Source organism: Camelina sativa, chromosome 5, assembly GCF_030686135.1.
Source record: "Camelina sativa cultivar CO46 ecotype springtype chromosome 5, ASM3068613v1".
Taxonomy (NCBI): Eukaryota; Viridiplantae; Streptophyta; class Magnoliopsida; order Brassicales; family Brassicaceae; genus Camelina; species Camelina sativa.
In genome coordinates, this window is record NC_141884.1 from 23,447,100 (window position 1) to 23,471,028 (window position 23,929).

General features: G+C 37.6%; 3 protein-coding genes across 10 annotated transcripts; 1 reads left to right on the top strand and 2 right to left on the bottom strand.

Annotated features, from left to right (window-relative positions):
• Nucleotides 1-726: 726 nt before the first annotated feature.
• LOC109132879 (uncharacterized) lies at nucleotides 727-1,030 on the top strand. The gene has a single exon (XM_019245331.2). The coding sequence runs from the start codon at nucleotides 727-729 to the stop codon at nucleotides 967-969; it is 243 nt and encodes an 80-aa protein (XP_019100876.2). The 3' UTR covers nucleotides 970-1,030.
• Nucleotides 1,031-1,537: 507 nt separating this feature from the next.
• On the bottom strand, nucleotides 1,538-14,688 carry LOC104787260 (BEACH domain-containing protein B). 8 transcript variants are annotated; one of them, XM_087450646.1, is made up of 28 exons: nucleotides 14,349-14,688; nucleotides 13,673-14,125; nucleotides 13,405-13,563; nucleotides 13,125-13,274; nucleotides 12,540-12,695; nucleotides 12,377-12,418; nucleotides 11,943-12,287; nucleotides 11,410-11,583; nucleotides 11,152-11,312; nucleotides 10,698-11,007; nucleotides 10,174-10,597; nucleotides 9,574-9,898; nucleotides 9,234-9,422; nucleotides 8,882-9,143; nucleotides 8,601-8,792; nucleotides 8,304-8,522; nucleotides 8,046-8,222; nucleotides 7,487-7,602; nucleotides 5,578-6,943; nucleotides 5,196-5,501; nucleotides 4,662-5,114; nucleotides 4,532-4,578; nucleotides 4,353-4,446; nucleotides 4,022-4,228; nucleotides 3,642-3,767; nucleotides 3,124-3,495; nucleotides 2,812-3,043; nucleotides 1,538-2,498 (listed from the first exon to the last, which is right to left on the bottom strand). In XM_087450646.1, the coding sequence occupies exons 1-28, from the start codon at nucleotides 14,406-14,408 to the stop codon at nucleotides 1,819-1,821; spliced, it is 7,797 nt and encodes a 2,598-aa protein (XP_087306772.1). In that variant the 5' UTR covers nucleotides 14,409-14,688; the 3' UTR covers nucleotides 1,538-1,818. The 8 variants fall into 8 exon arrangements, with proteins under 8 accessions (XP_087306772.1, XP_087306771.1, XP_087306773.1 ...); XM_087450645.1 differs by having other exon boundaries at nucleotides 5,578-6,979; XM_087450647.1 differs by having other exon boundaries at nucleotides 9,234-9,418; nucleotides 9,570-9,898; nucleotides 14,349-14,626.
• A 6,515-nt stretch (nucleotides 14,689-21,203) lies between these two features.
• Nucleotides 21,204-22,337, bottom strand: LOC104787259 (uncharacterized). Its single transcript, XM_010512799.3, has 3 exons — nucleotides 22,177-22,337; nucleotides 21,870-22,013; nucleotides 21,204-21,779 (listed from the first exon to the last, which is right to left on the bottom strand). Exons 1-3 carry the CDS (start codon nucleotides 22,250-22,252, stop codon nucleotides 21,568-21,570), a joined length of 432 nt encoding a protein of 143 aa, XP_010511101.1. The 5' UTR covers nucleotides 22,253-22,337; the 3' UTR covers nucleotides 21,204-21,567.
• Between the last annotated feature and the right edge of the window lie 1,592 nt (nucleotides 22,338-23,929).

The following is a 23,929-nucleotide window of genomic DNA, read 5'->3' on the forward strand; positions in this document are numbered from 1 at the left end:
GTTGATACTGTCGGTATATTAATCATTGAGGGAAAAATGCAATTAAAGCAAAACAAAACGCCCAAAGTAACAGTTAACTTCGATTTTAGTAGATAGTATGAAAAGCTTCCAACTATACCACTTTAATCGATGTTAATACACTGATGTCTGAGTTTAATTTCTTTATATGCAATAAACATGTTAATTATGTCGCTAAACCTTGATATATATACAAAGTTACAAACTACAACGCTTGAAATGTAAATTTATAGATTTGTGTGTTTGTTATTTTATGGCATTCTCTGCCTCGTCTCGCGTAGTTCTCAAGACAAATGATTTGGCCTTGCGCCTTTTGGGTATTGAATAGTACTGAACAGAACAGAAACAAAAATCACAGCATATCAGACTTCATGTCGACCAGGAAAAAAAAACCATAGCTAGAATTTACAAAATGAATGATTAGTTATTGGTTTGGATGGCCAAAAGTTTTGGCCCAAAACAACAGAAAAAAAAAGCAACTTATATAACAAGAAATGGTAGGCGATGGACTATTTTTAGACGTCCAACAAGAATAGACAAACTAACTAATTAACAAAAAATTAAAAGTTAAAATTTTTACTACTTTTGCTATATAAGCCACAAAAGGCCAACCCAACACAATCATCCAGTTACAAATTTGTTTGCTATATAACACAAACAACATTTAATACGGCTTGAACACTCGCAAAACTCATTGATTTTCACACAATGGCGACAATGAAAAACATATGCAGTGTTTTGATGATTGTAGTTTTATTTACGATGATTGTTTCAACACATGCAAATACAAAGGATGTGTGTGTTAAGCATTGTGTCCCAAACCAATGTATGAATGTTTCTAAAAAGGCAACTCTACCTCTATGTGAGAATGCTTGTAAGAAACTCTGCAACGAAAACGAATTTGCGCATGAGGAATACGTCCAGCCTCGAAAATATATTATTTTATGTTAAGTGGTACAGTACTTATAAGTACGAAACTTGTTTGTTTTCAACAAAATAATATATTTTTGTGTTGCCGTCAAAAAAAAAATATATATTTGTGTTTTGTTTCCTATCTTTGTATTAATTATTATAGTATCTAATAAATTATTCGGTTTTATTATTTTAAGTGGTACTTTGAAAACTTAAAACTCTCATACTACTTTCTGCAAAATAATAATTACGGGTGTTTCCTATCTTTGACCTTTAGATACATTCATTTTTATGTTGGTTTAACAAGGTTCCGGTGCAAAATGCATAGATACGGTTCTTTTAGGATAACTTGTTCGTTATGTTTAGTGAGGAGGTTAGATTAAACAATAGAGTTTGGCTACTGGCATGACAATCCACAATCATATCTCTTGAATATGGGGGTACTAAGAAGAATCAACCAAAAAAACGTCAGATATATGTACCAAGTAAAATAGGTTTGATTAGACTCCCAAGGGGTAGTGTTGGAATATTGGTATATGTTTCGGTCAGAGCCTCATTTGCATTATCTATCTATACCACGGAAATTCATACATTGAGTCATTGACAATGGGAAAGAAGTATATCCTCACTTTAAACCTGGAGTATTGTATACTAATCGTATCACCTCTTCAACCACATCTCTATTGTCTAGTATAGTAATGTTACATCAATTAACATCTCTCTACTGTCTATGCATCTTAACTGCTTAAGATGAGATATATTGCACATTTACAAGGCAGTGAAAAGTGTCAAGTCCCCTCTGCAGAACACAAGATTAGCCCAAAATCGAGAACCCCATTGCTAAACTAATGGATTAATCGGACATAAATTTACATACAGAAGATATAATCAGGATTTTGTGCTCCAGATTGGGCTCGGTTTCCGATGTTGAGGATTCTCGATAGAATAAACAAGAAGGGCTCCATCTTTTGTCCCTGCTAAGAAACACTCTTCCTGAGTTACAGTTAGAGAAGTGATTATTTTTCCCGCTCCATTATACCGTCTTACTACTTCAAGTGTGTTCATAGAGCGGACAACTATTTGTCCTTGGTCACCGGCACTGACCAAGAACTCTCCACATTTACTAAGTTCAAGACAGTTGATGCGTCCATTTGACTCCGAGCTAGCCAGATGTTTTCCGTTAATGGAGTAGAGGTGCAGACTAAGATCATCATCACCGTACAAAACAATTCGTCCATGGTGCGATGCAGCAAGCTTCGACACTGCACTGCCTGAAGGATGTTTTAAAGATCTTATGTATCTTCCTTCCCTCAATGTGTGGAATACACATGTTCCATCTTTTGACCCACTAATGACTATATCAAGATCAGTGCTGACATATAGGCAGGTTATGATATCATCATGACCACAAAGAATATGAGAAGGAGCATCGGCGAGAACTATATCTTTCCGCATTACGTCTGCCGTATTTCTGACCCTCTTTTCAGGTGTTCTCATGCGGATAACGTCCCACACCATCACAGTCGTGTCATAGCTACCAGTTGCAAGGATACTCGAATCAGCAGTCACTGCAGCATCACGATACATTCAGTAACGCATCAGTGGCTTGGGGAATCACAAAACATGAAATATGTAGACCTGGTTAACGAGAAGCCTATTTTAATAAACAAGTTAAAGCACCTAGGTTGTGGAACTGGCTGAGTCCAACTCTTAAATTATTCTTCACATAGTTTCATATTGGAATATTTCTCGAACATTAACAACATTCTATTCTAGAAATCTAATATTGGCTAGAAGCTCATCTACATGATCATTTATTCGTTTCTAAGAAAGCAGCAGTATCTTCAACCAGGCAAAAGAAGCAGAAAACAAAGAGCATACCTGCAACACAACTTACGACATCTTTATGATGTCGGATGCTCTGGACTACCCGTCCATCAGACAAGGATATGACGTGAAAACTGTTCTCCCAGTTTCCACATGAAACCAGAAAATTTTCCAGTGGTGCATGCATTGCGGCAAAGCACTGTGATCCGAGTTCAACATTGTCTGCCAGGGGACTTCCAATGTTACGGGGAGAGAGAACATCAGAACCAACTCCAAAGAATGGATCCTGCAATGACCGAGGCCTCAACTGAAGTGAATTAAAGAATATCGAACTGAAAGAATCCAAAAGGATGATACTGAACATACCTGAGCGCTAGAAAAAGTAAAATTTCCGCCAGAATGTAGTTGAGTTGTCAACCAAATCTTGACTGACAAAGTTAGACCTTGGTTAACGAGAACTATATTTGAATCCACTACACCAACATATAGAACTGCTGATGGGGGATGAGTTGTAGCGGGAAGAATAGAAGTCAAATTAATGGAAGCAGGCGCAAAGGACAACGGATGTGCAATTGGAATAGGTGGCCCTCTTCTTGGATGTTTCTTCCGGAAAATTTGGATCGGAGTTTGACCAAAATTAGAGATCTGATCTTCTATTGCTGATATTTGCAATTCATCTTCCATATTTTCGGGGTCGACAGCACCTTCATATGTAAGGTAGTAAAAGATATTTGCTGCCTGCAATTCAAGTTTATTTTTTAGTAAGAAGAATTCGGGAAGCTTCAATACCATGTAAACAAAAAAAAAAAGAGAAATGCTTATGAAATATGAACTATCACAGCTGGCAAGAAATAAGGTAGTTTTCGAAAATTATTCAGGAGTACCTCCACAGCTGGTTTGCCACGCTGTTTGTGTCCAAATATCAAGTCAATCCAATCATGGAGATGAGAACTAACATACTCGCTCTCTAGGGCTTCTCTATTACGAGCAATGAACATCTCTGGAGAACCCTGCATATATAATCCGTACCTAAGTTCTCATGGAGATAAAACAACAGAAGAATGCAACAATGGAGTACATTCAGGATTTCTGGAATCCAACCCCGTCAGTACGATTCCTTTTTTCAAGATTGGGTAGCAAACATTAATAAATTACTCTTAGGAATCACATATGTAGTGGCATATTCAATTTTCGCACCAAACTTCAAACTAATTCAGCGCTCAACTACAAACTACCGTGTAAATCATATGTGTGAGAAGCATACCTTAGCCCATGGAGGTAGACAAACATCTCCAAGAGGTTCACCATCTTGTTTCACTCCAAGATGGTAAGAGTTAGAATTCACCAGAAATTCAGGCATGTAGAAGAACTCAGGGATCAATTCTTTTACATCGCTTGTATTGGACAAGCAATTCCGAAAGGACCCCTCAACACTTTGGAAAAGACGATCTGCGTGATCAAATTTACCACCCTGGCCACGGACGGAACTATTTAGTGGATACATTTGTATTCACCATTTTTCATAATCTATTTCAAAACAGAATTGCCTATAATACTCCAGAAATCTGCTATTGGTCAAAGTGGGAAACAAATACCTGTAGACTACGATGAAGGGATGTAAACGGCTCTAACCTCAAAAGGTAATACAACACACTTCCCATACTTGAATAATGGGATCCGTAATAGAAACTGCATTAAGTTCATAAACAAAAATTACTAAGGTGCCGAGGGGGGCAAGTATCTCTTCAATACAGAAAAAATGCCTGCAGTGTACCTGGGTATATCAGGGTCAGAGAAGCTGTGATATCTGTCCTCAAAAATCTGTCAAAAAAAAAAAGTCATATGGTAATACATTCATGCCAGTAATCTCAGAAACTAAATTCATGTCGTTGCTTTATACTAACCTCAAACCTTCTTGTGTCTAAAGCTCCAACCGGTTTAGAAAGATCACGAAAGGTAGACGCTTTGCTAAAATCAAGAGTCTCTGATGAGTAGTCAGCCACTACCCAAGGGAAAACAGGATACTGAGTCAAATCATTATAAGATCTGCCTGCAAGGGTATTGAGAATCATCAAGTATTCAAAGTTTGTAATCTCTCTCCTTCTCCATCTGTCTCTGGCTGTTTCTGCCATCTCCATAGCTACACGTCTGTCGACAAACGAAATAATTGCAGTCCTATCCCTAGCAACATTCTTTGGGAACAGGAAGTCGTTCCTGGTAGAAACAATTAACATCCCGACCTCCTTTGCATTCTTTTGCGACGCAAAATTTAGAAAGACTGGGGGTACAGATTCCTGGAAGAAAATCTCCAGAGCTGTGTATTGAAGCAAATACCGCGTCGAATGAACACCTTTCACCTATCAGCAGCATGACCATCAAACGTTATCTAATATGCTGAAAAGGTGCATGAATTTTCAAATTAGTTTAATGTTTTTTACCTTCCCTATTTTCCATCTTCTGTGGCGCTTAACCTTTTTTAATGGTTTCTTATTGTTGTTTCCTGATTCCAAATCTAGGAATGTCTCACTATCATAAGGTGAAGACCATTTGACAAGGTTCTGTTTATTGTCAGCCTTTGTTACATCACTACCCTTTGTAGTGCTAAAGTTCTTGAAGACGGCTGATCCACCAGTTCCTTCCACCAAAAACTCCCCAGAGAAATGCAAAACATTTTTCATAACTGCCAACCAACCAGCCAGTTTCCTCTTCGGAGTTATAAGAACACAAGGAACTGATGTCAACACCTGAGAAATAAAGCGAAAGCATGTTATACATAACCACTTTATTGTCTACTTCTTCAAAATCTGTGAAATTATGTACCTCGCTGGTATCAACTTCTAGAGAGGATGCATCCACTTTATCCTGTACGACATCCTTGAGGCCACTGCTGGTTCTCACAAGCTCCGAGAACTGGATATCTGCAGAAGTATCCATGAAACTTTGCTCACTTTGACTGCTGTCGTTCTCACAGGATTCTGGGCCACCCTCATCAGTTATCCTGCGAATGCCTTTTAGTAAAAATCTCTTCATCTGTTCGGGTATATGTATTACACCAGACTTGCTTTCATTACTAACGTTTAAAGTCTCATTTTCAGTGGCGGTGGAAGTAGAAGGTGGGTGACACAGCCTTTCGTCAAAATGATAATTTCGTCTCAATTTTGGTCTACGCCTCCAAGAATCTTCTGTCCTGTCGAGTTTCCAGTGGTTTAAAATGCTATTAGGAAAAGGAGTTGCAGACCAAGGACCTCTCTCATCCATCAAAGATCGCAGCATGTGAATCCATTTCTCAGTAACATTTTGCTGTTGCTCTTCATGGCTTAATTGCACTGCAACTCGTCTATTTTCGTCCCATGTAAGAACAGTTTTTAACGAGTTTTTCAGCTCATCATCAAAAGCTTTCCTGCTGTTGCATTCTAAAGACGATGTTTCATTATTTCTTTCAGAAAGGGCTTGCACTTGACGAGTACGATCAGATATCAATGTTTTCATGTATGTTGTTTCATCAGTGATTGCAGCAAGCACACGGTCTTTGTGTATAAGATTCTGGATAGAGCCCATTTCTTTGAAGATTCCACCAGAATCAGAGCTGTCATCCTTAATCATACCACTGGTGGCAAGGATGGACTTTCCGCAACTAACGGTTTCACGTATCAGATGCGATAAGACATGAAAACGAGCCCCGTCGTCTAACTTTCCATACTGGGATCTCACATAAAGCAAACACCCAATAAAGAGATGCAATCTGCTCTTGCTTTGTTCATCATCAGCAGCTAAAAAGGAAGGCAACAGTGAGGTCACCTGCTGTACACATCTAGTGGCTTTTTCCAGCGAAGACATGCACAGATAAAGGGTGACGAGCCTAAACACGATTCGCGGGCATTTCTCCCCCCTTAGGAGCATGGCTTTATCAACTGTTTTGTTCATTTTTCCACTCAATGCACTGCCAATCCCTCCTGACACAACAACTGCGGCCATTTCAGCAGCTGGAACATTCAATGATTCTACTAAGCCTCTTGCTCTTTGGCCAATAGAGGGACCAGTAGATGAAGATTTGGGAGATATCTTTACCGGACCCCTTCCATTAATATCACATATTATTCTCCATAAATTGTCATACAAATTCCACCATCTTTCATTGGTCATAAGTTCAGTTACTGTGGTGCAAGACTGCTGACCTTCTGTGTTTCTGGAAAATGAATGATCAATTACAGCATAACCAAAACTAGCAAGCAAGAAAATGAAACAGCAAATATTACAAATCAGTCACTGAAAAGCTTTCTCTTTCTAATCAATATACTGGAATGTTGTACTATATCGTAAAAGAAAAGTAAAATAGATGGTGTTTTATCTGTTAAAGTAGCTTCTCATATATTTTAAAACAAGTGAAATATACAAAGAGAATCGAAGAAAGAAACCAAGTAATATGCTTTATATCACACAGAAAACACTAGCCACATTTACCCAAACTCACGTGTCATATATTTTATTGGAAGGCCAGTTATGTTTCTCTACAACAATATCATGGACTTAAAGTTATGCTACCCATACTATGTACTCATAATGGATATTATGCTATTCACACTGGAGATGATTGCATGTCTTGTTACAATTTATACTTTATACAGGTAATCAACTCCTTATACAATACTTTCTTATGAGAACTTTGAAACAAAAGTGTAAATGGCACGAAACTAATGATGCAGTGAAATGAAATCCATAAAGAACATACCTAGAGGTTTCTTCCGTCAAAAATCGTTGAAAATTTTCGTCTAGCCCCGAACTGTGGTCCTCACGATTTCCAAGTTGTAATAAATCCTCTGAAAAATCAGTGCTAATTGCTGGAAACTGGAAGAAAAATTTGACATTATATAAAGGAAAGCACATATATGATTTTCTTAACAACAGGAAACTGGATCAAACCACTTGTTAGCATTGACCATAAATACAATGAAGTTATCTGAGTTTAGAGAGCGTCAAGTAACTTTTGTTAATCCAAGATGTCTCACTAAATTATTTAACTAATACCTTCACCACCCTGACTAACTGTTCATAGCAAGTACATGTAATGAATGAATGTAAAGAGACACCAAAAGATCTAAATATCAACCTAGTTAACAATCCTTGGAAACGTAAAAACGCAAGCAAATACTCCATAAATCTCAAGCAACACGTAGGACAAGAAGGGAGTTTCACAAGATTTTGCATCATGTCAACATGGATTAAGTACAATTTAGTTCAACAATCAACTGCATGACAAAAATGAAATACCAAGAATAGGTAGGTCATACCAGGAGCCTACTGCCAAATTCACGGACAAGCATCTCATCAACGAGCCGCAAGAGATACAGTACATTGTCGCGACATGGGTGCGAAAGGAAGATATTATCTTCAGATGAGAGTTCCACCAAACGCTGAATCAAGTCCTCATAGAGATCGCGGAGAAAAGACCGGTATGGGGCATCATTCTGTGATGAAATAGAATAAGCACGGAACAACAACTAATTTGTTCTAAGATTTAAGGAAAATAAAAGGTTTGATTAACTTACATGCTCACTCTGCAAAAGTATGAAATTCACAGTTTCCTCTAGTTGCTGCCAACCTCCCTTCACAGATAAAATATAGTGACAGAGAACAACACAAAAGAGACCTCTGACAAAATGTTGCTCATTTAATGCCAAGTCATCATGATTAAGCAACTCAGATCTGTAGTCTTTTATCACATCAAGTTTCACAGACGCTGATAACCATGCACTCCATCCAAATTCCTACACATAAGATTTTGTATTTTAAATTGCCATTTTATCACTTGCATAACTAAAAATTACAGCGATATGTGTATATACCATCAAAGCTTCAACATTCATAGGATTTGAATCTAGAAGATCGAGTATGTCACTGATTATTTTCATTCGTGCTAATCCATCCTTGCAGCCGGACAGGAATTCGAAAATAAAAACAAAAACTTGTGGAAGAAAAAAGTGAGAGCTGCTTGGTTTGCCTTTGAGCTTATCAACCTGGTTGTGTTTCTGCAAAACCTACAAGATGAAAAAGAAACTAGAAATGATCTTCCAGCTATATTTTCTGGAAAGTTGAGAACAAATTATTTGCATTCTTTAGCTGATACCTGCTTTGGGCTGGCCCCTCCAAGAAGTACATCAAACAAGGTCGCACGCAAGTTATCTGTCTGAGGATATTGAAACAACCTATCAGACATGGCCAAAAAAATTGGTTGCGTTCTAGAACCAATTTTCTTATGGCCTTGTGATAGAGACTTAGTTCTTCCAACAGCAAGATTGAAAAACTTAGGTCCTTTTTTCTCAGAAGGAACATCATAAAGAAGCCTTCCAAGGAACTGCAAGCTGAGTAATCTTATGGGCTCGTAATCCCTGCCAAACACAAAATGTGAAGTATGTGACTGAGACTGTGTTTGCCTCATAATATAGAGGAAAAAAGCTGGGTAAATAACAAAAAGTTACCTCTGAAGAAGATTGACAAAAATGTGACATCCACCGATAAGATTGACTTGTTCAAGAAAAGAAACAAGGACTGATGTTTGAGAAATGGCACGGATAACCATATGCAGAACATCTTCGATACATGCTACATCTTGACATGTCTCAAAAAATGCTGTCAAAGCTTTCACGTCCCCTGATGAGATATTCTGCCTGAAAAACAGAGGAAATTTTTGAATAAAACTGAATACATGGACTTGAGTACAAGTTTCAAAAAATATCCTATGATGTATTTAAAGCTAGCTATATAAAGGGTAAAAATATAGAGGCGAAAGAAACTGTATTTTTACAGTGGATGACATGCCTCAGACTCATTTCACCTAGGCTCAGCAAAAGGAGACGAATTTTATGAATTTCATCTTTACTTGGTCTCTCTGTAATAGTCCGAGCTGGATGTATAAGAGTCTTGCTTCCTTTAAGGTATTTTTCAGATTCCCAGTAAAAGTTCCATACTATGTCAATAACTCTTGGGAGTCGACAAAGGCTTCCCAGAAGTCGTGGATCATTATCTAGCTGTTGGATGAGAAACATGTAAAGTTCACGCTGCACATTATAAGCCGCATGGAGCCAAATGTGAGGATTCAGGAAAATACTAGATATCGCATCCTCCACAAGCTGCTCAGCAAACCCTGGATAGACAAAAATAAAATAAAAAGAAACTTAAAGAACCAGCCCCGTGATCTATAACCAACTTTAAATACTGAATTAACAGATGAAAAAAGGCAAGAATCCGACTAAATATACTAGCTACACAAAACAGTATATGATTCCAATCATTGGAGGAAAAAAAAACAATTCTAGAACAAACCAAAATTAGAAAAACGTTTCCACTTCAGGTATAAACACAACTGCAATATATAGTACCAGAAGTGAAGCATTAGTATGAGGCAATCATAGCACATACCAGAGCTTGAAATAACGTTGAATAGGTGTGTCAAGGATGAAAGCGTCTCTAGATTGAGCTGCTTCGGTTGAATAGACTGTAACAAAAATCCTAGTATGGGGAATCCAGAGAGAAGATGCATCTGTTGCTGATTTGCTGGATTTTCATCTAAGACAGACGCAATAAGTTCAATAACTTCTGCTATCATACGCTCTTTTGTTGGCATAGCTGAATTTTCCTCTTTCAATGCTTCACTTTCACATCTATCAGATTGTGTAATCAAAGGAAAGAAAACAGATATCCCTCCGACACAGTAAATAATCTGCTGGAGCAAGCGCCGCGAGCATAGCTGAGTACCAACCATAATATCGGCCTCAAATGCGAGCCTTTCTTGTAAATGATCTGACACCCGAGACACATTAAACAATCTCCTACCATCGCTCGCCTAAAAGGAGGAAAAATTTGTTTGCTTAAATAGAAAAAAGAAATTTCTTATTAAAGATTGGCATAAATGATAGCAAAGAATTGCTTAAAGGGTGGATGACCTGTGCATTCAGTCCAAAGGAAACCTTAGATGCAAGCCCATCAAGAATACCACTTGGAAATGGATTATCAGAAAAGGGACCAGTCATCTCATTTTCCAAGAATGCATACATATAGCTTGGTCCTAGCGAATAAATGGCCTGAACTTGCTCGGAAGACAAGGAATCATTAAACAAGTAAACAGGGCCAATTTGGCCAAGAAATGGGAAAACATCTCGGATCGATTCCAGGCCATCGTTATCTTGGATATGTGGCAACGTGATTCTTGTACCAATTAAGCAGCTGGTAAGTACATCAGTAACTTTGGGATAGCTAAAACATAAGATAACAAAATCAGGTACTGTAATTAGAAAATATAAAGCAACCAAGCATTACATAATCTGACTTGTCAATAATTCTATGGATATTACAACAAGCCCTTAAAAAATGTAGTAGAAAAAATCAATGTGGAATAACCTGCATCTTTCAGATGACACAAGATCCCCATCAACATAACACCTCAAGAGGCTTCCACCCCAAAATGCTCTTCCAATACTATGAGATACACAAACAAAATGCCATTTTTTACAGACCAAGTTGGTATGCACATTTACACATTGCCGTTTCAGATTCAGAGACTGAAAAAAAAAAAACACAGAGAAAATTGTATTAAGAGAGGCGTAAGTAAATGTAAAGAATGAAACAAAAATTAAAACCCTCAGAAAAGTGTCTTACAACATACGATAGTCCATCCTTCCCAATAGCAGCAAAGCAACCCTTTCCATTTTTTGACATAAAACTGAACACACCCATTTTGCCATCTCCAGGAAAGCTTTCTACCCTAAGCCAACAACAAAAGGAAAACCCCTTATTTGCAGGCCACTGAACGGGTGTTCTGATTACAATCCCCTGCGAATGTAAAAATAATTTACAAAAAAGGTAAGAATTAAGTATAAAAAATTGTCAGAATTTCTCTACTCACCAAGAAAAGTGTAACACATTAGCATCAATATCTCCAATAGAGTACCACCATTTCTTGGAAACAAAAATGCAAATACTTTCCACCTCTATAAAGCCGCCATTATGTCTAAACATTTACCATTTAAATTTGAGGCATGTTTGATACAGTTACGGCAGTGTAAATTAATCAGTATGCAATAGCAGCTTTAAATAACTGATGAGCTTATTCTTTGTCTCAACTAGTTGTAGCAGTACGATAGCACATATACTTTAAGTATGAAACTTTCTCAAGTGGGACAAAGACTTACAGAATCAACCCCGTTCATGTCAAAAAAGCCTGTTGGTCCTTTCTCATTCAGCATTGACAACAAACAAGCCAACAAAAGCGAGCGGTATCTCTGTTGATTCCCCACTCTTTCACTCCGAAGAAGTGCAAATATCTTACGTATATCCTTCCCAGAAATACTGTGGCCACCAATTGTCTGAGTTAGCTGTGTTATTTTCAAGATAACACTATCATCATTTTCCAGAGAAAACCAATCAAGAAGAAGGTGAAGCATTCCCGCCCGAACACATGAAGCACGATTCGATATGGAATCCCTAAGGAGTTGCTGAAACAAATTTAGCCCATAACACTGCAAAGACTCGCTGCTCTGCCAAATCATACACCTCCACAGTAAGGATATATCCCAAAACCAAAATATGGGGAAAGGCTAATCTAAGTAACGAGAATTGCACCAACCTTCTGAAGTACATTTAAGTAAAGTATGATAACATCTTCATTCTGGATAGGAAGAACAAATTAAACATGGAAACAGGATAATAGAGTTAGCCCCAGTGAACTAGGTATTACAAGGAAATTAAAAGATAAATCATTAACTGATAAATTAAGGAAACTACATCACCTTTATAAGAGCACTGCCTTTATCATCAAATTTTCCATCAACAAGCATATCAAGTAATGCGTCTAAGAGCCTTTGGGTAGGTTTCCATTGGAAGAAATCCAACAATAAGCTTTGCAGTGTCTGATAACCCTTGCCCGCAAGGGCTTTAAATGCAAACTGAAGGGCACAAGGAAGCAGTTGCAAAAACTAATTATACCAGTGCAAGAGACCTTTAGATTCGAACTTAGCTCAGAAAGTCTTCCAAAACAATAAAAGTTCATATGTCTTTCGTTCTGCTAATTTACTATTTGAGATGACACTTCCAAGATTTCTTTCACAATTACTTCAGTCCCAAATCAAGTTAAGTAAGATTGACATGTCATCAGCCTTATCTACATGAATCATGGGGAGAGAAGCGATATTCTTATTTTGGTAACACAGTAAGCAGAAACTTTAAAGAAACAAATTTTTCTGTCCCTAAATATGCTACAAAAAGTTACTTCTTCCACGAACCCCATGTTTTTTTCTCATCCAGAGGTGATAAGTGAACAAGCCAATATTAAGTGACCATTACTGTAGCGAAGAGCAAAGGAAAAGAAGAATCACCTTTGACGTATCATTATTCGCAAGCAGGGAAGTTAGAGTTTGAAGGACATTTAAAACCAACTTCTCTCCATTTGCTTCATCAAGATTACCATTTAATAGAGAGACAATGTGTAAGAAACACTCCCCCTCACGGAACAGGGCTTGGTAATACTGGATTGGCAAAACAGTAGAGGAGAAAATTTAGAGGAAGCACAAAATAAAGAGAAGGATCTACAGTAGGAGTAGCTGACGCCAAACAGACATTACAAGCATTATATAACAAACAAACATAGAGTCCTACCCTCGAATTAGTCTTGATCAAATCCCTCATACCCGCCAATAGATCAACCGATAAGTCAACAAAATCATTTTCTCTTTCCTTCACTTGAGTGAAAGTTTCTAGATATTTAGAACACACTTGCGATTTTGCGCTTTTGTCTTCGTCACACGAAGGCCTGATCTGAAAATATGGATAAAAAAAATCCATTTCATTCTCCTTAACAAGCTAAAAGATCAATAAAAGTATAGTAAAGACTACTTATAAGTACTTATTTGAAAGAGCTACCTACCTTCATGAGATCAATAATAAGTTTCATCACATTGTTTCTTACGGCCTTTTCCCAAAATAGCTCAAAAAGACAATCAACACAAACAGAGCTTCGCAAAACATAAACTTTTGCATCATCTGCCGACGAGAAAAACTCTGTGAAAATCCCAACGCATGATTCCACGCACTCAAACCAACAATCCTCTGTATGACTTGTTGAATCAGACTTCTTAACAGGTGAATCAACTACAACTCCACTGTCACTACGTTCTACTAAAGAGACAGGCTTCCTACTTTCCCTGGCTTGAGTACAAGCCAATCTGAGCACACGACAAGCTCCATTCAATGCCTTGAAAGAAAGCTTATTTTCATTTGAAAGCTGTAACGAACGTAACAGCCTCTGTGAAAGACCATTTGCAATCCTGGGTGTAGTTGCAGACTGCTCAAGAGCATCTAAAAGTACTGATACACTAGGCTGCACAATCACAAAAAAAAAAAAAAAAAAAAAAAAAAAAGAGCAACATGACTGTACGATCACACCAAATTAGCGACTAACCGAAGCAAAGCAACACGACTGTAACATTTGGATTTGGTAAGATTCAAAATAAGGAAACAACAACTTCAGCATCAGGAAATTGAACTAAACCCTCAAATTCTTATCTCATTTTCAAAAACCAGAATCATCCAAAAACGCGTACCAAATGAGACGTAGTTGCATCAGAACTTGGAGACGACGCTGCGACAGAGTCGGATTCCATTTAGCTCAATTGGGTTTTCGTGTGTTGTTCAATGATCTGTTTCAAGATCTCTAGCCGACGGTTCGATCCCTGAAGAAATTATCCAGAACTGGCGCATAACCGTTGGTTTCTGGATTCACAGCGAAGAGAAACGGCGAGGGACAAAGCTTCTTCAGGTCTGTGATAAAGAGTTGCTATGAAGAAAGCATCGGAGCAATTACCCCCAAATTCTGCAATCTGCAGAAACGAAAGAGTGCAGACAAGTATTTAGAATTTACAAAAGCAAGTCCTCCTTTTTAGTAAAGTTTTCTAAATTCCTCTTTTTATTATATTTATGCCAAACGTCACCCATTTTCTTCCGGTTAGGGGGCATTCGGTTATTCGGTTCGGAATTGGTTCGGTTATTCGGGTTTTGGGTTTTTCGAATTTTACGAAGAAAATTCATTCAGGGCAGAATAGGATTAAATTTTAGTGGAAAGATTAACCTTTTTATGAATTTTGGTTTGGTTAAAAAGAATCGTCCGGTGCAGTAATTTTTCCCACCCTACCCTAGGCCTGGGCACAAAATCCAAATCCGAAAATCCAAACCGTATCCGAACCGAAAAACTTGGATTAAAACCGAACCAAAACCGAAGATATATCCGATCGGATTTTGCTTCCATTATTTGTGGATATCGGATAATATCCGATCCGAACCGATATCCAATAGATATCTACATATATCCGAAAATATAAGAATAATTGATATCCCGAAGAAGTTTGCTGCTATGGTCTGAAATTATTTTGAACTACGTTCAATTTGATTTAGGATGTTATTTAATTTTGCTATTTCTTTTTTCTTTAGGATGCTATGGTTTACTTTGGTTTTGATTTTTTTTCATTGAGTCTTCACTTTGGATTTTAGTATGTCAGATTTTTATCTATTGGTATGGTTTGATTTAAGTTTGAACTTAGAGCTTGTCATTTGCTTCATTTATATTGTTTTTTTATTTTATTGGCTCGGTTAGTATGGTAATTTGGATACAATCATATTTAAAAAATATCCGAATAAAATATTATGGTTGTCTACAATAATATCCGAACCGATCCGAAATCCAAATAATCCGAACCGAAACCGATCCGAATTTTATAAATACCCATATGGATGTTAGAGTTAATATCCAAAAAATCCAAAATCCGAAAAATCCGAACCGAATCCGATCCGATATCCGAACGCCCAAGCCTACCCTACCCTAATAAAGCTATTCCATATATGTATAACATTGTGCATTTCGGTTTTGTCAATTTTGGTTTGACTTCGTAAAAAACCATTCGGTTCTGTAATTCTGCTCACCCCAAGATCGTTAGTCCATATAATTTTGTGCATTTCTCTAAACCACTCATGTAGGCTTGTACACTCATGTCCAATCTAGAACATAAGCAAAGAGAGTTTATTTGCTTAGTTCATATTTTAAGATGTTAGATTTTTGAGGTAATAACAATTATTTGCAAAATATATACGAAAATGACACAAATTTTTCAGTTTTGCAATCCAGAAATATTGGACCGATTATGGGAAACCTTCAAAGTAAAATTAGGTAGTTTAATCATCGATGAAGTTTGGCATGTTTCTTTGACTACTACAAGTCTACGATAAACAATTTGTTTTGGTGCTTGTTTCGTAGTTACTGTTGGATCTTAAAAATTTGTTGCTAGAAATGTTAAGACAATTAAAACATTTGTTCGTTGATTATTATGATATATCGGTGTGTTTGGTGAATAGATCGTTGTGCCACATAAAAGAACAACATTGTGTCGCGTCATTGGTTCCAGTTGCCAACAACTTCAGAATGAAAAGTCATGTCAAAGCCGAACCCGAACCCGAACGAACAAATTCATTTCTTTTTGCTTTGACAATACGTGTTGCAGATTACACAAGTACTGTACAAATTCATTTACTGTACATTTTAAAATATATATTCCTTGGCGACAAAACCAAATTCAAGGACCATCAAAAGTGCATTGTTGGTGCGGGATTTAGCACCCCCCAACATACAAACTAAACCAGAAAGATAATTTGATTATTTAACCGGGAATCCGGTTAAATACCCAATTAGGTATTATTTTGAGGCCTGTTTGGAAGAGGGAAGCCCAGCCTTGAAGATGAAGAGCCGACTTCCCAATTCGCCCGATGGACGACTCGAGGAAAGAAGTAATTTTCCTTATCTTAGTTCGAGTTATAAGAAAAGTCAATATATTATGTAATCTAGAGAAGTGTATAAATAAGGGGAGACTTCTCCATTGTAAATCATCCAACATCTAATACAATAATTCAGTTATTCCATTGTTCTTAGCAAAAACCCTAGCCTGAGTTCTAAGAGATCTAAGCCATTTTTCTAATTTGAAAGCTAAGATCGACTTTCTAAAGAGATTACTTCCTTGAATTTGTTTCCCCCACTAAACAAATTCATTGTGGAAACCTAGTTTCTACATTTGGCACCGTCTGTGGGGACGCAAAATCGTCTTTACAAGTCCAATCTCTCGAAGCAGCTCGACCAAAAAGTTTCTTTCGAAACATCCGACAATGTCTCCAATCACCAACAACGACACCACCGGCGCAAACCGCACTTCCTCAAGCATGTCCGAGGTCACGGGCCTCGCACCTCCTCAGGGCAACACCGAAACACAGGGTGGCACCCCAACCGCGCAAACGACAGCCATTTACGTTCGATGCAACGCCACCTCATCGGTTACTCCAACCGATAACTGCTCCGAACTCCCAGTTGAGGTCAGATCTGAAGGAGAGCCCAGCCAGGGAGCAGGGCGAACTCGCGAAGAACCGGTCAACCTCGAAGCGGAGCGTTCGGATGAACAACCCTTGGACGAGGAAGCGACGTGCGCCACAGAACAACAACTCGGAACACGAACCGGGGATCTCCCTGCTCACACTACGACAGCGGTCCAAAACCCGCAGGTCGTCTCCATGGAAGACTTCAGGATCTTGTTTGGCACCATGACAAAAGAGATCTACCAGATGATCTCCGATACCAACCGCAGAGTCGACGCCGTCGTGACCCAAGTGACCCCGTCACAGATCTCTGCTGGGCAGTCACCTGTACTCAGGATGGGCGATCTCACCCGTCGTCTCGACTTCTATGACGTACCAACTGTCAACCAGTCAGAGCGAAGGACTCTCCCCCTTCAAGCTACGTCGAGCATCCGACCGACGAACCCGAACTCGCGAGTCCAAGAAACACCGGATATCCCGGTCACCCCAGCTACAAACACGGGACCCTGCCTCGAGATCGAGGAGATCCAGTCGCAGATCCGTGACATGAATACGCTTCTCCATCGGGCTATCAGCACAGCTCCAGAGATTGACAGGATCGTCGAGGTCACTCGGCAAACCCCTTTCACTCAACGGATTATGCAGGCCGCCATACGAAACGTTAAGCTAAAACTCCCAACCTACATCGGCGACAAGGATCCAGTCCTCTTCATGACATCTTTTATGGCGACCGCGGCAAAAGCGCGATTCACCGACGAACAGAGGGACATCGGATATTGCCAGCTGTTTGTCGATAGCCTTTCCGGACCCGCCTTAACTTGGTTCTCAAGGCTTGAGGCAAACTCGATCGATAACTTCACCCAGTTGTCAAAGGCTTTTCTCACACACTATTGAATTTTCAACAAGCAAGGTGTGACGAGTTCGGACCTTTGGGAAATGGCCCAAGAACCCGGCGAATCCATCGATAGTTTCTTAGGCAGGTTTAAGGATAAATTGGCAAACGTCTCCGAGACACCGCAATCGCTGCCTTCAGAAAGGGTCTACTTCCCGGATCCCCGTTGCGGAAGGATCTCAACATCCGGGAACCCAAAGACCTCGATGATGCGCTGCACCGAGCCTCTCGGTTCGCACTCGTGGAGGTAGAGGACGCACGATTGGCAGCAAAAACAACCTCCACACCGTCGTATCTCCCCAAGGCTAAAAGTCGCGACGAGCATAACGAGCCCTGGAAGCATCACGACCCTCAGGATCGAAAGAATAGCATCGTCCATACGGTCTCCAAAGTGGACGGCCAAAATTAGCAACCGTCCGACCTGAAGGAGTTGTATTGCGATTTCCACATGATAGCCGGCCACTCCACGCATGAGTGCGTCCATCTAAAGAACTACCTGTACGGAAAGTACCTTTCTGGCCAAGTCGAAGCCGTCTTTCAGCCCAAGAGCATCCGCGGAGGCAGGGGTCACCGCGGAGGATGGCGAGGTGGTCGATCTAACGGTGGCCGTGGCGCAGTAGTTGGCGGACGAGGCTACGCAAACAACGGCCTGGCTAATGATATTCAACAGCCAGCGAACCAGGCGCTGGTAAATCGCCAAGAAGAAATGCCCCAGGAGGACGAACTACCTGACCCCCCCAAGCGCCAGAGAGGGCAGAATCCCGATGGTAGATCTACTCAGACCCTAAGAAGACTTGTTGCACATGCTGTCATCTACACTATGTGGCTCGAAAGGAACAATCGCTTGCATAACAACATATGCACTCCACCACACGTGCAGTTCAACGTTATCGACAGGCAGGTTCGGGATGCTATTCTTACAAAGGGTCATCACAAAAATTTCAAACACCTTTTGTGCGACTGGTTAAGAAATTTGTAATGATGGAGTCCTTTGATATAGTTAGCCCTTGATTTTTATTTTTTTTGGCAAGGCCTAACTTCTGTAACAACCTATTGTAGTTACTACAATCTTTTCTCTAATGAACACAATTTTCAAAAAAAAAAATGTAGATAAATTATAAGTGTGGATCACACTTCCCTAAAATAATCATTTGAACCCTAGCTATAACGACCTAACGAGCAATGAGATGACACAAAATATATCTTTGAGAAACATAATAAAGACATAATAAACAAAAACATAATAAAGACGTAGGGTCAAAGTCTTTTAAAAATAGACTGTTTTTAGTGGGAAATAAAGAAGCCCAAATAGACAAATATCAAATAATTGCAAGACTTTTAGAGAAGAACACTCAAAAATCTCACATAAAATGTGGTCATATTTATCGGAACCAAAGTGTTATATATTTTCATTTTTATGTACAACCACAAAATAACCTCCACTATTTGTAAATCCAATTGATTCGAAGATTGATATCTATTTCCACACAAGCTGTCATATACCTTTTCTTTGTTTGAGGGTGTTGCATACCACACAAGAGCCCTCATGCACCTTTGAATATATCTAGATAGAAATATACATATTAATAATATTCAACTTCGACCGTACCATATTATTTCTGGGCAGCTGTTTACTCTTCTCATTTTTTTTTGGTCAATAGCTATTTTATACTCAACTCAAAAGAGCCAACTACGAGGGATGTTGTTTATATAAATGATAGAATGCGGTTCAGCACGAACACGTCGCGTCAGATTATCCGTTTATACATTTTCACTACGAGAAATCAAATATAAAGAAAAAGAAGGAAATTCTCTCTTGTCATCTTGAATCGCCTCCAAATAAGTCGAAAAAGCAGACGAATACACCATCTTCACCGGATCGAAACAACCAGTAAGGAAAACGACCTCCTGAACATCAGCCCCAATCATACATCTGATCGCCTAGACCAAAGCTTCTACCTCTATGTGAAGTGGTGACAGGCTCTGTCGAAAGCTGGCAGCTCCCATGGGTTCCTCCCCAGATATGGTGATAAACATAACCAACCAAAACCTTAAAACTTATCTGTATATTTCTATGAACCATCACAAAACATCTGTGTCCACAATTTTTATTTTTCGTAAATCCATCGAAAAGCTTATCCAACTGAAGTACTCTTAATTTCCAATAATATATTATTATTACTATTATTATTATTACAAGTTTGCAACTGATTGACAAAATACTATTCTACCAAGTATGGGAAAATTCCCAAAAAAAACACCAACTATTTAATATCTGCCAGAAAAAAACATGAACTTTTTTCGTTGTCAGAAAAATACGCAGACTATTTTTTAGTTGATAAAAAATACACGAATTATTTATTTTTTCAGTTTCTCCTCGTCTCCGTTTCGACCGTTGACAGTATTGTAACGGCGTTACTATTTTTGAAAAAAATTCCAGAAAAAACACAAACTATTTTTTTGTTGCCAGAAAAATACATGAACTTTTTTTTCTTTGCTTGAAAAATACTTAATTTTCTATTTCTTATTTTTCTATTAACAATGTTAGAGATCATAACTTATAACCTTCTCTGCTCTCTTGAACTTCATTCAAATTTTCATTACTATTTAGGATAACAAAAATAAGAACAAAAATACACAATTAGATTAATCAATTTCTAAATTTCTCAATTAGTGTTGTTTTTGGGTTTATACTGACTTTACAAATTTTGAAACTTCATCAACATTTCTCTAAAATTTTATGAGATCTCCACCTTTGTAGACTTTTGTATACATTTAAAAAAATATGCATCTCTTTAGTTTAGTACCTTTTATGATGTTTATAGCCAGTGTAAATCATCAAATGGGCTGGTGTACGCAAACTTGATCGAGATCATAGATTATAGCCATTTTGTGGGACATCAACTCTTGTAACCTAACAAGATTCACCATTTATTTATGCAAAAACAATACTAATTGAGAAATTTGGAAATCGATTAATCTAATTGTGTATTTTTGTTTTTGAATTTAGTTATCATAAATAGTAGTGAAAACTTGTATGAAGTTCAAGAGAGCAGAGAAAGTTATGAGCTATGATCTCTAACATTGATGGAAAAATAAGAAATGAAAAATTATGTATTTTTCAGGCAAATAAAAAAAGTTCATGTATTTTTCTGGCAACAAATAAATAGTTTGTGTTTTTTTCTGGGATTTTTTTCAAAAATAATAACGCCGTTACATTACCGTTAACGGTCGTAACGGAGACGAGGAGAAACTGGAAAAAAATAATAGTTCGTGTATTTTTTATCAACTAAAAAATAGTCTGCGTATTTTTTTGGCAACGAAAAAAATTCATGTTTTTTTCTGGCAAATATTAAATAGTTGGTGTTTTTTTTGGGAATTTTCCCTACCAAGTATATGTTTTCCTCTATAGTTACAAGCATTTTCTAATGTCACCTCACTGTTAAAGCCTTACAGGCTCACTGGCTCACATACATATCACCAAACCACACTTTATCTATCAAGATGAAAAAAAAAAGATATCATAGAACTGTGTCGTTGGCCATGGACGAAACTGATCGAGTTAGTGTTACCCAGAAAATAATTCGAGAAGTCCCCGAGCGACTCGTTGGAATTGCTGTTGATATTGAATATCTGAATTGCATAAGCTTTGAGACGAAGAAATGCATTGCTTTTATGCTCAAAGTGATGAAACCATCTCTACAGCTACTTCTCACTGTTTGCCAAGCATCCACTGCATAAAATATATGGAATCAGCATATATAAGAAGATGATTCAAAAACTATTAGTTCTTTGGGTTTTATACTTAAGTTAAAACAAAAACCTGAGGCTAGATTGAATCTTTTGAGATACTCGTTATGAGATGGGAACGGTTTTAGCATCTTGTCTTTGTTGTAGAGAGCAAATAAACTTCCAGGTAGATAACTTCCAACAGGTTCAGAAGGCGAAACCTCGACCGAGATCCTGGCTATGATAAATAACGATAACATTGTCTTTTATTAAAGATTTAAGTTTAGTCGTTAGAGACAGCAAAAAAACAAAAAGTATATAATATACGTTAATAAGATAAATGTAATTAACACATGATCATATATTAATATATACGTGCACGAGAGGAAACTTAGGCTTACCCATATTCTCGAAGAAGCAATAAACAACAAGAACCATCATTGCAAACAAACCTCCATTTCTTGATTTCGCTTTCATTTTAATAATAACTTCTACTGTTTTTCTTTTTTTGGGTGTTTCTGTAATCAATGCTGTGGAGTTGTTTTGAAGTGATCAAATGATATGCGATGCAAGCAAAGACAACATGAGTAATTTATATAAGATGTTGTAAATGGATTCAGTTTTTCCAAGTCAGTGTGGTTAAGCATCGTTCTCAAACATGATGATTAATCGTCCTTCACACGCCTTGACTTGACTTGAACAGTTCTTTATATTGACTGTCAAATGTAACTTACAATATGGGTTGTGTTGACTTGGTATACTTTGAAAAGATCATGTTTGCCCATAAAATATCAATCTTAATATAAATAATTAAATATTTATAAAATAACTATGTTAATATAAATATTTAGAAATCTACTGAGAGTAATTTCTACTAGTTTCAATGCAAAAAGAAAAATATTATATAAAAATGTTAGGAATTTTACCTCTGTGGGAAGTAAGATTAAATAATTAATAACAAAATTAATTAAAGACACATATATTATATACCCAATAATCCATTTTTTAATGAATTTGAATTGGAATATAAGCTTTTAAAAAACTTAAAATTTGGTGCTGAACCATATTTGTTGACCTCAATCTAGGTAGGAGTTAGGACTGGGTACTCTAAAATTTTGGAATATTTATTTTCTGATATGACTCTTGGTAATAATAACAGTAAAATATGGTATATATTCAAAACAATGATATCCGATAAAAATAGATGATCTGCTTTTTTTTTTTTTTTTTGGACAAAGATGGTCTGCTATTCCGCTGAATATTTGACTGATCTTATCTGTAAAATTATTTTTTTAATTGATGTCTAAACAATTAAATTTTATATACTTTCGTACACCAATATATAAAAATGTATATGTATACATCATTTAAAATGATTCATTTCCTTGACCTTAAATTTGGGTTTGCTAATCTTTGAAAATTTTGGTTTATTAACAAATTAAATGCATTATAACAGTATTAATTTTGGATCGTTTAATTTGTGTAAATATATAGTTGTAAAATTCCTATTTAATTTATCAAGTATTAGAAATTAACTAATAAAGCGGGTATTTATTGGCTCTTCGCCTCTCCATAACTGAGTCCCAATGCATCCCTGAAAATTCATTGATGTGTAAACTCTGTTTGGATTTTTTTTTTTTTTTGGTCAACGCTCTGTTTGGATTTATGTACGTGCTACTATGGCTTCTGCATGGCGAGACTAGATTTGATCAGAAGTTCACGAAGATTGGTATTCTTATTCCGGTTTTTTGGTTGTAGTTCCAGGGAATATTACAAACAGAAACAGTTTTACCTTTGATGATATTACAAACATAAATCACGACACATGAATATCAGTGGTGGTTGTGAAGAGAAACAGATATTGCTGAAAGTTCTGTGTATTCACTCTGATCCGAATCGATTACCTATATGGAGTAAGCTATAACTAAAACCCAAGATATAGGAGTATCCCTAAGAATGTACAACTATCGAGCCTCTGTTTCGGAGAGAATAAACTCTCTGTTTCGTAGAATATGCTATACATTAGTAAACCGACTTTAACCATCAATAACCGGAGTAACCCACTTCATTACCCCCCCTCAAGCTGGAGCATATAGGTTGTATGCCCAGCTTGGACCGAAAGTTACAGAAACCTCCTGTTCCCAGTGGCTTGGT